The 12081-nt window shown below is 48.7% G+C and overlaps 1 protein-coding gene across 3 annotated transcripts in view; it reads left to right on the top strand.

Annotated features, from left to right (window-relative positions):
• The window catches only part of KIF24 (kinesin family member 24), a 72386-nt gene extending 60317 nt beyond the window's left edge, over positions 1-12069 (top strand). For all 3 annotated transcript variants that reach the window (XM_055427310.2, XM_055427307.2, XM_055427308.2), the window contains 4 exons: positions 519-628; positions 5879-8125; positions 9306-9399; positions 10146-12069. In XM_055427310.2, coding sequence (XP_055283285.2) covers positions 519-628; positions 5879-8125; positions 9306-9399; positions 10146-10286 — 2592 coding nt within the window. In that variant the 3' untranslated portion in view covers positions 10287-12069. The remainder of the gene's footprint in view (positions 1-518; positions 629-5878; positions 8126-9305; positions 9400-10145) is intronic.
• The last annotated feature ends 12 nt before the right edge of the window (positions 12070-12081 follow it).

The raw sequence follows: 12081 nt of genomic DNA, 5'->3' as shown, positions 1-12081 counted from the left end.
CATGCCATCCAGCTATCTCATTCTCTGTCATCCCCGTCTCCTCCCACCCCCAATCCCTCCTAGCATCAGACTCTTTTTCCAGTGAGTCAACTCGTCGCATGAGGTGGCCAAAGTATTGGAGTTTCAGCTTTAGCATCGGTCCTTCCAATGGGCTTATAGGCCCCCAAATTTTAATTTTTTAATTTATTTATTACTTGACTGCACTGGATCTTAGTTGAGGTGACAAACTGTGAGTTGCAGCATGCAAACCCTTAGTTGCAGCATATGGGATCCAGTAGACCACCAGGGAAGTCCCCACAAATTTTAATTTTGTAAAATGGTTTGTCTGCATTTCTTTGATTAGTGGTGCAGTGAGTACCTGTTTTGTTTGTTTATTGATCATTTGTGTTTCTTCTTTTGTGAATTGCCTTTTTGTAGAAGGTGGTATGTATGAGTATGGCCCAGTGTCCCAAACACAGTAAGTAGTCAGTATGCCCTTTGTTAGTTGATTTCACTGACCTGCCTTCTGTTTCGAACAGGTGCTGAAGGACTCTTTCATTGGCAATGCCAAAACCTGCATGATCGCCAACATCTCACCAAGCCATGTGGCCACTGAACACACTCTCAATACTTTGCGCTATGCTGACCGGTGAGCCCCCCTCAAGTGTCAGAGTGGGGCGTGTGTGTGTGTGTTTGTGAGAGACTCACACACAAGGGTCTGACCTTAAGCTCCCCAAACCTGTTCTTGGGATGATAATTCTACTGCCAGGGGAATGTGCAGCTGGTCATGTGAAGAATGTGTTTTGGTAGGCCCTGTCATTTTACAAGTGTGAATGTGAAAAGAGGAGGGTGACATGTTCCCTTGTTCAGGAGACAATGCCATCAGTGGCTCTTAAACAGCTAGCCAGAGATGAAATATTTCTCCAGGGTGGAAGGCTTCATGAGGTTTTCTTCCCGCCAGCCTCAGCCCTGATTGTTAGGGATAGAGTACTATTATTTGTCAGGCAGAAGTAACTCAGTGCGATGTAGGTCCAGCAGAGATCACCCTTGTTTTATGGAAGGAGAAACTGAGGCCCAGAAAAGAGCAGGAACCTTAAAAGGGCTCATTGGAAGTTGGTGGCAGAACTAGTACCTCTGACTGCCAGGTCAGGGCTCTAGTGACTTTGGTATCTGCCAGGGCCCCTCCCATCTCTTACCCTGGGGTCATGTGTCTCCTACTCGTTTGACAGTACTCTCATTACCATCCTTTCCTCTGGCTGCTTTGCTGCCTGGTCCTACCATACAACACCTCCTCTCAGTCTCTCAGAAGCTGTCTCCAAAGTTAACAGACTATTTGAGGGGAACCTGGTTTTCTTAAAATTGCTGTTGAAGAATCTTTCGTATCTGTGGCATTTTATGAAACTCACTGGGAAGGAAAGATAAACTGTCATTTAAGTTCCATGAGAACACGAACCTTATCTTTTTCTCCACTGTCTCTGTCCTGCCCAGACAGTACTTGGTACCTAGTAGATGTGTTATTAATATTTGTGAATGAAAGGAGGAGCTCCCCCTGGGCGTCAGGGCTTGAGTGATGTTCTCTGTGTACTTTATCTCATTTCAATAGGAGAGACCGTTTACAAAAGTGGCTACTAGAATGGACTCTAGAGTGGAATATCTGGACCAGTACCCTGCCTCTGCCACTAGCTAGCTGAGTGATCTTGGGCAAGTTTTCAACTTCTCTGGGGACATTTAAGTTCCCTTAATGTGGACACAGATAATGATAGCACCTACTTCATGTAACAGTAACCTGGATTCAGTGAGGTGACATGTGTGAAGGGCTTAGGGTCACACCTGGCACAGAGTGAGCACTCATTACATGTGAACTTCAACAACAATAGTAATATTATAGGCATATGCTTGGTCGTGTCTGACTCTCTGTGGTCCCTGGACTATACAAGTTCCTGTCCATGGAATTTCCCAGACAAGAATACAGGTGTACTGTGGAGATACTGCAACTTTGGTTCAGACCACTGTGATAAATCGCACTGCAGTCTCAGATTGGTTTCCCAGTGCATGTAAAAATTATATTTACACTATACTATGTAGTTTATCATGTGTGCAGTAGCATTATGTTTTTAAAAAACAATGTACATACCTTAATTTAAAAATAATCTTGTTGGAAAAATGGCACTGATAGACTTGCTCTATGCAGAGTTGCTGTGAACCTTCAGTTTGTTAAAAAAAAAAAAGCAAATGCCCTCTCCACAAAGCAAACTGCAATAAAGTGAAGTACACCTATAATGGGTCCCCTAAATAAGTTTCCTTAAGGAGGATTCCTTATTGCATGGCTTCCTTAATCCCAGCATCCTAGCCCTGCTAGAAGATAAGTGAAGACTGAGATTAGCTAGGAGACGTGGGTTGATCCAAAATTGTTTCCCCCAAACCAGTATGGCTTCAGGTTCCTTCCCCCATGTATCCGTTACCCTGCTTCAACAGTTACTAACCCTAGGCCAGTCTTCTTTCATAAATCCCTCCCTGCATCACAGACATAACAAGTGCTTGAAGTGAGAACATCATTAGGAGCAGATTATATGTTAAGGAAGATGAAAGTAACCCTTTCTTGGGGGGGGGGTGTATTGAGTACAGTTGAGAAATTATTTAAAATAATTTTTGTTAAAAACCAGAAAAAGTATAATAGAAATAATCTCTTTCATTCAAAGCAGTCTGAAAAATTACTGAAAGTACATATGAAAGTCATTTGTTTTATGTGCTTAAATTAATTGTAGGTAACAGTCTATACAAAGGTCCGTCTAGTCAAGGCTATGGTTTTTCCAGTGGTCATGTATGGATGTGAGAGCTGGACTGTGAAGAAAGCTGATCACCGAAGAATTGATGCTTTTGAATTGGGGTGCTGGAGAAGACTCTTGAGAGTCCCTTGAACTGCAAGGAGATCCAACCAGTCCATTCTAAAGGAGATCAATCCTGGGTGTTCACTGAAAGGACTGATGCTAAAGCTGAAACTCCAATACTTTGGCCACCTCATGCGACAGGTTGACTCACTGGAAAAGAGTCTGATGCTAGGAGGGATTGGGGGCGGGAGGAGACGGGGATGACAGAGAATGAGATGGCTGGATGGCATCACCGACTCGGTGGACATGAGTTTGAGTGAACTCCGGGAGTTGCTGATGGACAGGGAGGCCTGGCGTGCTGTGATTCATGGGGTCGCAAAGAGTCGGACACGACTGAGCGACTGAATTGAACTGAACAATCTATACATACACAAGATGAGAATGATTTTATTGCTTATTTGAAATTTTCCTCTGATTTAAAATTTTTCTCTCTTCACATACTAAAATAATGTTGGTAAATAGTACAAAAATAAAGTTCTAGCTGGACCCCTAACAGGTTTATCAGAAAAGAGCTCAGTAACAAGAGTGATTTTGGTAAAAGGTAGAGTACACTGGAAGTACTTAGCATCAGTGACCAAATTACGTGTAAGATTTATTCTGACACCCTCAGATTTCTAGAATTACTTCTATGACTCCTAGGAAGAAACTTTGGTGTTTTCTCTTTTAACAAAACTAAAAGAGCTCAGTTTTATAACAGGAGGTAATTTGGAACCATCTGGCATCCCACTCCAGTACTCTTGCCTGGAAAATCCCATGCATGGAGAAGCCTGGTGGGCTGCCGTCTATGGGGTTGCTAAGAGTCGGACATGACTGAGCGACTTCACTTTCACTTTTCATTTTCATGCATTGGAGAAGGAAATGGCAACCCACTCCAGTGTTCTTGCCTGGAGAATCCCAGGGACGGCAGAGCCTGGTAGGCTGCCGTCTATGGGGCCACACAGACACGACTGAAGTGACTTAGCAGCAGCAGCAGCAGACTTGCTGTGGCAACTCTCAACTCATTCCTTGTGTGTATGTCCTGCTGCAACACCTCACCAAAGGCCCAAGAACACAGTCAACATGATTTTCAGTTCAGTTCAGTCACTCAGTTGTATCTGACTCTTTGTGACCCCATGAACCACAGCACTCCAGGCCTCCCTGTCCATCACCAACTCCCGGAGTTCACTCAAACTCATGTCCATTGAGTTGGTGATGCCATCCAACCATCTCATTCTCTGTCGTCCCCTTCTCCTCCTGCCCTCAGTCTTTCCCAGCATCAGGGTCTTTTCCAGTGAGTCAGCTCTTCTTATCAGGTGGCCAAAGTATTGGAGTTTCAGCTTCAACATCAGTCCTTCCAATGAATACCCAGGACTGATCTTCTTTAGGATGGACTGGTTGGATCTCCTTGCAGCCCAAGGGACTCCTAAGAGTCTTCTCCAACACCTCAGTTCAAAAGCATCAATTCTGTGCTCAGCTTTCTTTGGATGTTCAACTCTCACATCCATACATGACTACTGGAAAAACCATAGCCTTGACAAGACGGACCTTTGTTGGCAAAGTAATGTCTCTGCTTTATAATATGCTGTCTAGGTTGGTCATAACTTTCCTTCCAAGGAGTCAGCATCTTTTAATTTCACGGCTGCAGTCACTATCTGCAGTGATTTTGGAGCCCAAAAAAAGAAAGTCAGCCACTGTTTCCCCATCTATTTGCCATGAAGTGATGGGACTGAATGCCATGATCTTAGTTTTTCTGAATGTTGAGCTTTAAGCCAACTTTTTCACTCTTGTCTTTCATTTTCATCAAGAGGCTCTTTAGTTCTTCACTTTCTGCCATAAGGGTGGTGTCATCTGCTTATCTGAGAAACATGACTTTAGTCATATCCTTTGTCTCTTTGCTTACTGTGTTATCTGCTTCCCTGCCTCTCAGACCTAAAAGGAAGTCAAGTCTCAGTGTCAGGTTTACTATCTTGATTTTCAGAAATGACCAGAGGGGTTATTTGGTTACTACTAAGTGGATTAAAACCAAAACAATGCAAAAGACATTTTCTGAGAGCTCCCAGGCAGAAGTACAACTCCCTCCATAAGGAATTTCAACACAGAATCTACAAGCAAACCATTGGAGAGTCACATTTTACTTGATGTCTCCTTGTAAATCCAAATTCTTCCACTGCTTTTATTTTGTTTTAGGTATCAGAGTGAGAGACTCTGATCTTGGCAACTCAATCCTAGCAGACTTAATTCTGGATTTTTCCATGTTCTCTAAAATTCCCTTGTAGAATAGAGTATGGTTCTTTTATTTATCTCGGGGCCGATTTTTGCCTCCTAGAGGGCGTTTGGCAATATCTGGAGACAATTTTGATTATTGTGATAGGGAAAAAAGGCTGCTGTGATCGTGGGTTGAAGCCAAGGAAGTTGCTAAACATTTCACAGGCACAAGACAGCTCCCCACAACAAAGAATTATCTGACCCCACACCACTAGTGTGGGAAAACCCTGGGAACAGACAGGTCGTTTCTACCTTCATGGAATTAGCACGAGCCTGCTTATTTCTGAGAGCTTTTGCTTCTTGAAGTGCCCAGCAGGTTGGAGGGAACTCATTTTCTCAGAGAAGCCGAAAAGGAGGTGGTTTGCAGGAAAAGAAGGCTCTGATTATGGAATAGTAGGTGAGGAGTAGACGCATGGCTCCTTAGTGGGCTGATCTTCAGGAAGTGTGGTATGGGCTCTGCATGGACATAAGTTCTGAAACTAGCTCTTCTGGCCTGTCTCTCACATGGATCTGTGGTATTTCAAACACTCTCCTGATCATGGAATATTGGGTGCATGCTAATATCCTCAGAGAAGACACTGATCTTTGTTCAAGTAAAGCGATGTATTTCATGTTGAAATAGAATATCCCCTTTATTCTTTCCTTTATTCTCTCCCAGATAAATAATTCCTAGTTCTTGTAATACTTTTCTTTGGTTTTTGTTTTCTCTGAAAGCTATAGGAAGGGAATTACAGGAATGTACATTAACATAAAATGGTCATTTACAGGGTCAAAGAACTAAAGAAAGGCATTAAATGTTGTACTCCAGCTAACAGTCGAAATCGAACATCTGGAAACTCTTCTAACTCTTCTCCAAAACGAATTCAGAGCTCTCCTGTGGCCCTGCCAGGGGACAAATGTTCCCCCAAAAAAGTCAAGCTGGGGCTTCAGCAGCCGCTCACGGTGCCATCTGGCTCCATGAGAGGGAAGGCCCATCCTCTGGCTAGTCACCCATCCAATATCCCTTTTGCTTCTGTACCTAAGGTTCCTGGCAAAGAGGGTGGCTCTCGAGGGAGTCCTCCCCGAGAGTGGGTCATTCAGACTAGCTCTAGTAAAGGAACCATGCCGTCTGGACATGTAGCCATAAAAAGGGCAGAAGAATCAGCTGCATTATGCTCTGAGAAAAACCCAATTGGCAACAAAACCACCCTAGGCTGGGGAAGCAGGGCGCCAGGCCCAGGAGGGGACCTGGTCCATGGTAAGCCACCCTCCCGGTGCAAGAAAGTGCAGACTGTGAAGCCAGTGCAGAAGCAGCTTGTGTCACGAGGCGAGCTCTCCTTTGGCAGCGTCCACCGCTTAGCGGAATACGGTCAGGGCAGCAAGGAGGGCACACGTAGCCAGCCTGCCTCTGAAGCTTGGACCAACAACATCCCTGCACATCAGAAGGAGAGGGAGGAGCATTTGCGCTTTTATCACCAGCAGTTCCAGCAGCCACCTCTCCTCCAGCAGAAGTTACAGTACCAACCCCTGGAAAGGTTTTTATGCCGGTCCCGGCCCCCAGAAGGGCAGCTCCAGAATGACATCCCTCCTCCCTTCCACCCTCATTGTGCTGAAAGTCATGATGGAGTCCAAGTCCCCCAAGCTGAGGACCCTGATGACAGCGACTTCAGTGAAGATTCTTTTTCACATGTCTCCTGTCAAAGGACCACAAAGCAGGGAAAGAGCCCGGAGAACAACGAAGGCTCGTTCTTCCTTCATCAGAGGGAGCAAGGTCCTGAGGAGCAGGTGGCTGAAAGGCAACAGAGTCTGTTTTTCAGCCCAGATGGTGACAAGGAGGGTGTAACTGGAAGCTGGGTGTATTCCAGGGACCCTGCAGGCCACAGAAGGATAGCACTCGATCACGGCCGCAGCCCAGGTCAGGTACCCTTGGACTGGAGCGGAGCGGAGGATTCAGACTCCTTAGGGCCTCCTCCCAGAGAAGACCTGGCAGGGAAGCCTTACTGCTCACAGGTAGACTCTCTATATGATCGGGAAAGAGGTGGCGGCCCTGCTTTTGACCTCAGACAGGAAGCCTTCAGAAGTGAGGTTCCTGGGCAGGCTGAGGGCAGCTTGCCATCCCTGGAAGAAGATGGTTTCACTTGCTCACTATCCCACATCACAGTTCCTGGATCCCCAGACCAGAGAGACACAGTGAGCACACCCCTGAGAGAAGTCAGTGAAGACAGCCCAATTCTGGAGACCAGAACAATGAAAAACAGTAACCCTTTCCAAGGAGAAGACTCTAAAGGTGAATTAGGCACGTGCTCTGAGTATGCTTCCGGACTGATGGCTCCACTCACCGTGTCCCTCCTGGAGAGCCTGGATGATGGGGGCTCTCCTTCCTGGGAGCAGCCGGCCCAGGATGGAACTGCACATGGTCTCGTGGCAGTGGACACAGAGGGGCCAGCAGTGGGCCACACAGTGTCATCGGGTGATCCAGACGCAGTCCTGCCAACGTCTTCGGCAACCGAGCACCTGTGGCTCTCCTCATCTCCCCCTGACAACAAGCCTGGGGGCAGTCTTCCAGCTCTGTCCCCATCACCCATCCATCAGCGCCCACCTGACGAGCTGCCCGACAGGGAGGCTGACCCGGGGGAGGCCTGCCAGAGCAGAGAGACCGCACTCTTCTCCCGGGGGCACTGTGATGCCAATGCTGAGACAGAGCTGGATGGCTCCCAGGGTTTCCTGGGAAAGCCTTTCCTCACCTCACATCCTGGAGGACCTCATGCTCTGCCTACACTCACCCCCCGAGCAGGAAATAGTGATGTGACTGACCAGCCCAGGACCCAGGAGAGAAAGCAGCTGAATGGGCCCAGTTGGCCAGAACTGGGTTTCTCCACAGACCCCATCACACTGTCTTGCTACAATGAGGACATTGCATGGCTCAAACATAGGCCAATCCCAAGGTGCTTAGCAAGGCCAGGCTCTCCCCTGGTGGCCAGCTGCTCTCCTAAGACCGCCGGGACACTCCGTCAGCCTGCCCTGGAGCATGCACAGTAAGTTGGGACTCTCCTACCTACCTAGACTTGCACCCTTTGGCATCCCCACTCCCACTCCAGCTTACTGTTCTGTCTGTTCTGGGAATAGCTATGGTTGGCTCAGAGACAGGCTGTTTGTCCACCTTTTCAAGGGAGCCTGCCTAGATGCATCTGACATGAGCAGTAGAGTAAAATGTATTGGATCAGGCCTGCCAGGGTGGGTGGGCCCTCGGCCTGGGAAAGCTAGATATGAGGGAGAGAAGGGAGGATCTGACCCCGTTACCAAGACTGAGAACTGAGGTGAGACCAGAATCCTCTTCATTCCGGTCGGTATGTATTCCTGGAAGTGCTGTCCCAGGACACAGCAGCAGCAGCCTTGTGCCCCCAGAGCCACAGCATTCTAGGCACCTTCCAGGATGGCAAAGGTAGGAAACAGGGGCTGCTGACTGCTGCTTTCCCCAGAGGAGGCCGGATGGTGCAGCAGAATGAGACAGCCTTGGAGGAAGTGAAAGGAGGAGGGGCGAGGGCAGGAGGGCAGGGTGGCAACAGGTGCTTCTCTGTGAGGCCGCAGCCCTCCACTCTGGCTCCTGATTCCCCGGGCCCGCTGTCTGCCTGCTCACTTAGGTTCGGCCTGGGCCTTGGGCAAGGAGAAGGGCATGCAGGGATGTCCAGGGGAGGAGCCCATCTATAGTCAGGGGACAGTCATGCTGTTGTGTGGTGTCTACCCATCAGGGGGGTCTGACAGAAGGCAGATCCTCCAGCTTCTAGCCCAGACCCCCTTGCTCTGGTCCCCGAACTCCCCACAGAGAAGAGAAAAGCCCACAGGCTAGGTGGCAGGCTCTACCTTGTGCTACATGCCAGCTGCAGGGGCACAGCCTTTAGCTTCCATGCAGGGAAGCTGTGAGCAGCTCCTGCGGAGAAGCAGCCAGCCCTGTCTCTCAGTGAACCTGGGAGGCCCTGGGGGGCAGCTTCCAAAGCCACTGACTCTTCCCAATACCTCATGGCTACTCCCTAGTCCCTTGACAAGCCCTGAAAAGAATGGGTGAAGAGGCGGGAGATGGTGGGAAGCTCGTTCCCATCAAAGCCTTGACCTCTTTGGGAAGAAGCAGCTCCTGGCCTAGAAATGAGGCTCAGTTCCAGAAAGCTGCCCATGACAGATGGGAGGCCCAAGGCTCACAGCATCCCCTCTGGTTCCCAGGCAGGTGGTCATCCAAGCACACCGGGAACAGCTGGATGAAATGGCTGAGTTGGGCTTCAAGGAGGAGACCCTGATGAGCCAGCTGGCTAGTACTGTAAGTGGTCTTGGCTGGACCCTCCAGGGCTGTTGGGACTTAGCCTGCAGCTAGTTTGACGTTGTTTAGTCACTAAGTCATGTCTGACTCTTCTGCAACCCCATGGACTGTTGCCCACCAGGCTCCTCTGTCCATGGGATTCTCCAGGTAAGAATACTGGAGTTAAGTTGCCATTTCCTTCTCCAGGGGATTGTCCCGACCCAGGGATTGAACCCACGTCTCCTGAATTGGCAGGCGTGTTCTTTACCACGGAGCCACCAGGGAAGTCCAGCCAGTTTGAGTGTCATCCCTGTTTCCTGCAGTGTGTACAGAAAGGGTCTGCTGCCACACTATAGCTTTGTTGAGGCTTTGAGCCTTCTCTTACCACTCCTCTGAGCTGGCTGGAGGGGCGCAAGGACAGGTGACAGATGGCATGACACTCCCCATTCCCAGGCCAGTGTTTCCAGCCTCTCCCCTTGCCATTCTGCCTTCCTAGGGGCTTGTTGGAGGCCCCTCCCTGTGATGCTAACAGTGATTTGCCTTACGCAGACCAGAGGGACTTCCAAAAACCACCCTTTTGCCCTGCAAATACCTCTCTGTAGAGAAGTAGGCCCACCCTATGCCATGGTGACTATCCTGCAGGTTTTCCAACTGGAGGAAGGGCCTGGGCTCTGAAGTCCTCCTGCAAGAGAAGGGATTAGAAAAGCAGATATGACAGAGGGCCAGTAACCGCAAAAGCTCCATTTGACCTTTGTTTCGTTTCTCAGGATTTTGAAGGTTTTGTGATCCAGCTAGATGAAATCATGGTTCTGAAGTCCAAGTGCATCCAGAGTCTGAGGAGCCAGCTACAGCTATACCTGGCCTGCCACAAGCCAGCTGCAGGCCCCGAGAGGACAGCGGTGTCTTAGAGTGGAGTTAGTATGGGGTGGCTGGGCTCTCAAGAGCTGGAGGGGCCTCCACCAGGTCCCCCAACAGATCTCGGCACCCACTCCCTTGTCCCGCCCATCCTGGTCTCTCCCTCACCACTCATTGCCTGGGCTGGGTCCCAGCTCCTCTCTCAGAGCGAGCATCTGTCCAATTCTAAGCACAGCGGCTTCTGCAAGGAAGGAGAGATGAGCCTGAACAACTTTTAATAGATCTCTTCCTTTTCTTTGGGGTTGAGGATTTGCGTTACTGACCCTCTGTGGAAACACAGTTGGGTCTAATAACCCTGTAGATGTTTCTGAATTTGGGGATCTGAGGATGGGGGGATGGTCAGCGGTAACCTACAGGTTGGAGGTCACAAGCTAGGGGAGATAACATGCTGAGCCTAGAGGTTTTACCGGCTGGATTCTGTGCCTTCCTCCAGGACTTGGTCAAAAACTAAAACACTGGTGCTAGTGGCATGGGGACTGGGTTAGATCTGCCCCACCAGCCCTTGGGAGATTTATTTGGGGCTTTAGGTTAGCTTTTGAAAGTGTAAAATGAATAAACCTTAACTCGATGTCTTTACCAGGAGATCTGGGACAGGTCTTTTCCTTCCAGTTCCCCTCCCTCCCTGCAACCCAGTATTTAGACGGAAGAGGGCGCTCGCATCACTGCATTCTTTTCCAGTCTGTCTTTTGCTGAGACCACCTGCCTGCATCACATTCCTAAGTCTTGTCTGTGAGTCCTCACCCAGCGTACTCCCTCACAGAATAGTTGAATGGCTGGAGTATCTCAGGCAAGTCCATCGCCTAGCCTCACCTTTATCCAGGGTCGTCCTGGCCATCTACTCTTTCAGTGGCCTGTGTTCAGTACCTTGGCATTAAGTGCTCTGGCCAGTGAGACTCTAAAGCAGTTTTACACACATACATGCACCCCTTCATGTGAGTTGTTTGCTGTGTATCTTTTTAGCAGAAAGAAGCTTAAGAAATACCAGGTAGTCCATCACTTACCAAGGCCACCTTGGATCAAGTTGAGATTCACATGTCAAAGTCTTGGCCCTGACACCCATTTTAATATGAAATTTTGGTCTTTTGTAGAAGTTAAAGGATAACTTCTACGAATTTTAAAAGAAGGGTCGAATTAATTTTAAAGGCCAGCAGAGGGGCTAACTGGCTTTCTGAGACAATGGCCATGCCTCATCTTACCACCAGAGGGCGGCCTCTTTCCAGCTTACTGCTTCCCAGCCCAAAGGTTCTGTATCCTCACGTCATCACTTCAAAAATTAGAGACCCATCCAAGCCAAGAGCACAAGGAGGACTGTGGGAGAGAGTATTACAACCAAGGACAAGAAGCTAGGGATAAATCTAGTGCCACTGAGAGCCAGTGAAGCAGTCTGAATCCCCGTCAGACCTGTGGAACACACAAATATGCCTGACGCTGCTCACAGGACAAGGGACTCACTTCTGAGTGCATCTCCCAAAGGCCCAGCCCGTCTCACCTCCAGTCAGTCTTGCAGGAAGGCACATGTCTATGTCCTTAACCAGAGACCGAGCTAGGTCAGGTTTAAACAGACTCATGTGTCTAGGCCTGCCTTTGCAAAACAAAACCAAGGGTCTTGCAAAACAAGACCGTAGGGCCAACTCCTGGGTTCCACAGGCCTTAGAGTTGGAAGAAAGTAGTGAAATGACAGAAAATGGTTAGCTTCTGTTCTATTCCCAGCAAATCCGCTTACCACTCACTAACCTCCGCCCTGCAGCAAAACATTCCTTGGCAATAAAGAAATCATCACAACAGGAT

The sequence above is a fragment of the Moschus berezovskii genome, chromosome 7, assembly GCF_049115385.1.
Source record: "Moschus berezovskii isolate FMDL1 chromosome 7, NW_MosBer_1.0, whole genome shotgun sequence".
Taxonomy (NCBI): Eukaryota; Metazoa; Chordata; class Mammalia; order Artiodactyla; family Moschidae; genus Moschus; species Moschus berezovskii.
The sequence above is the reverse complement of the archived record's forward strand: the minus strand, read 5'-3'. Positions and strand labels throughout refer to the sequence as shown.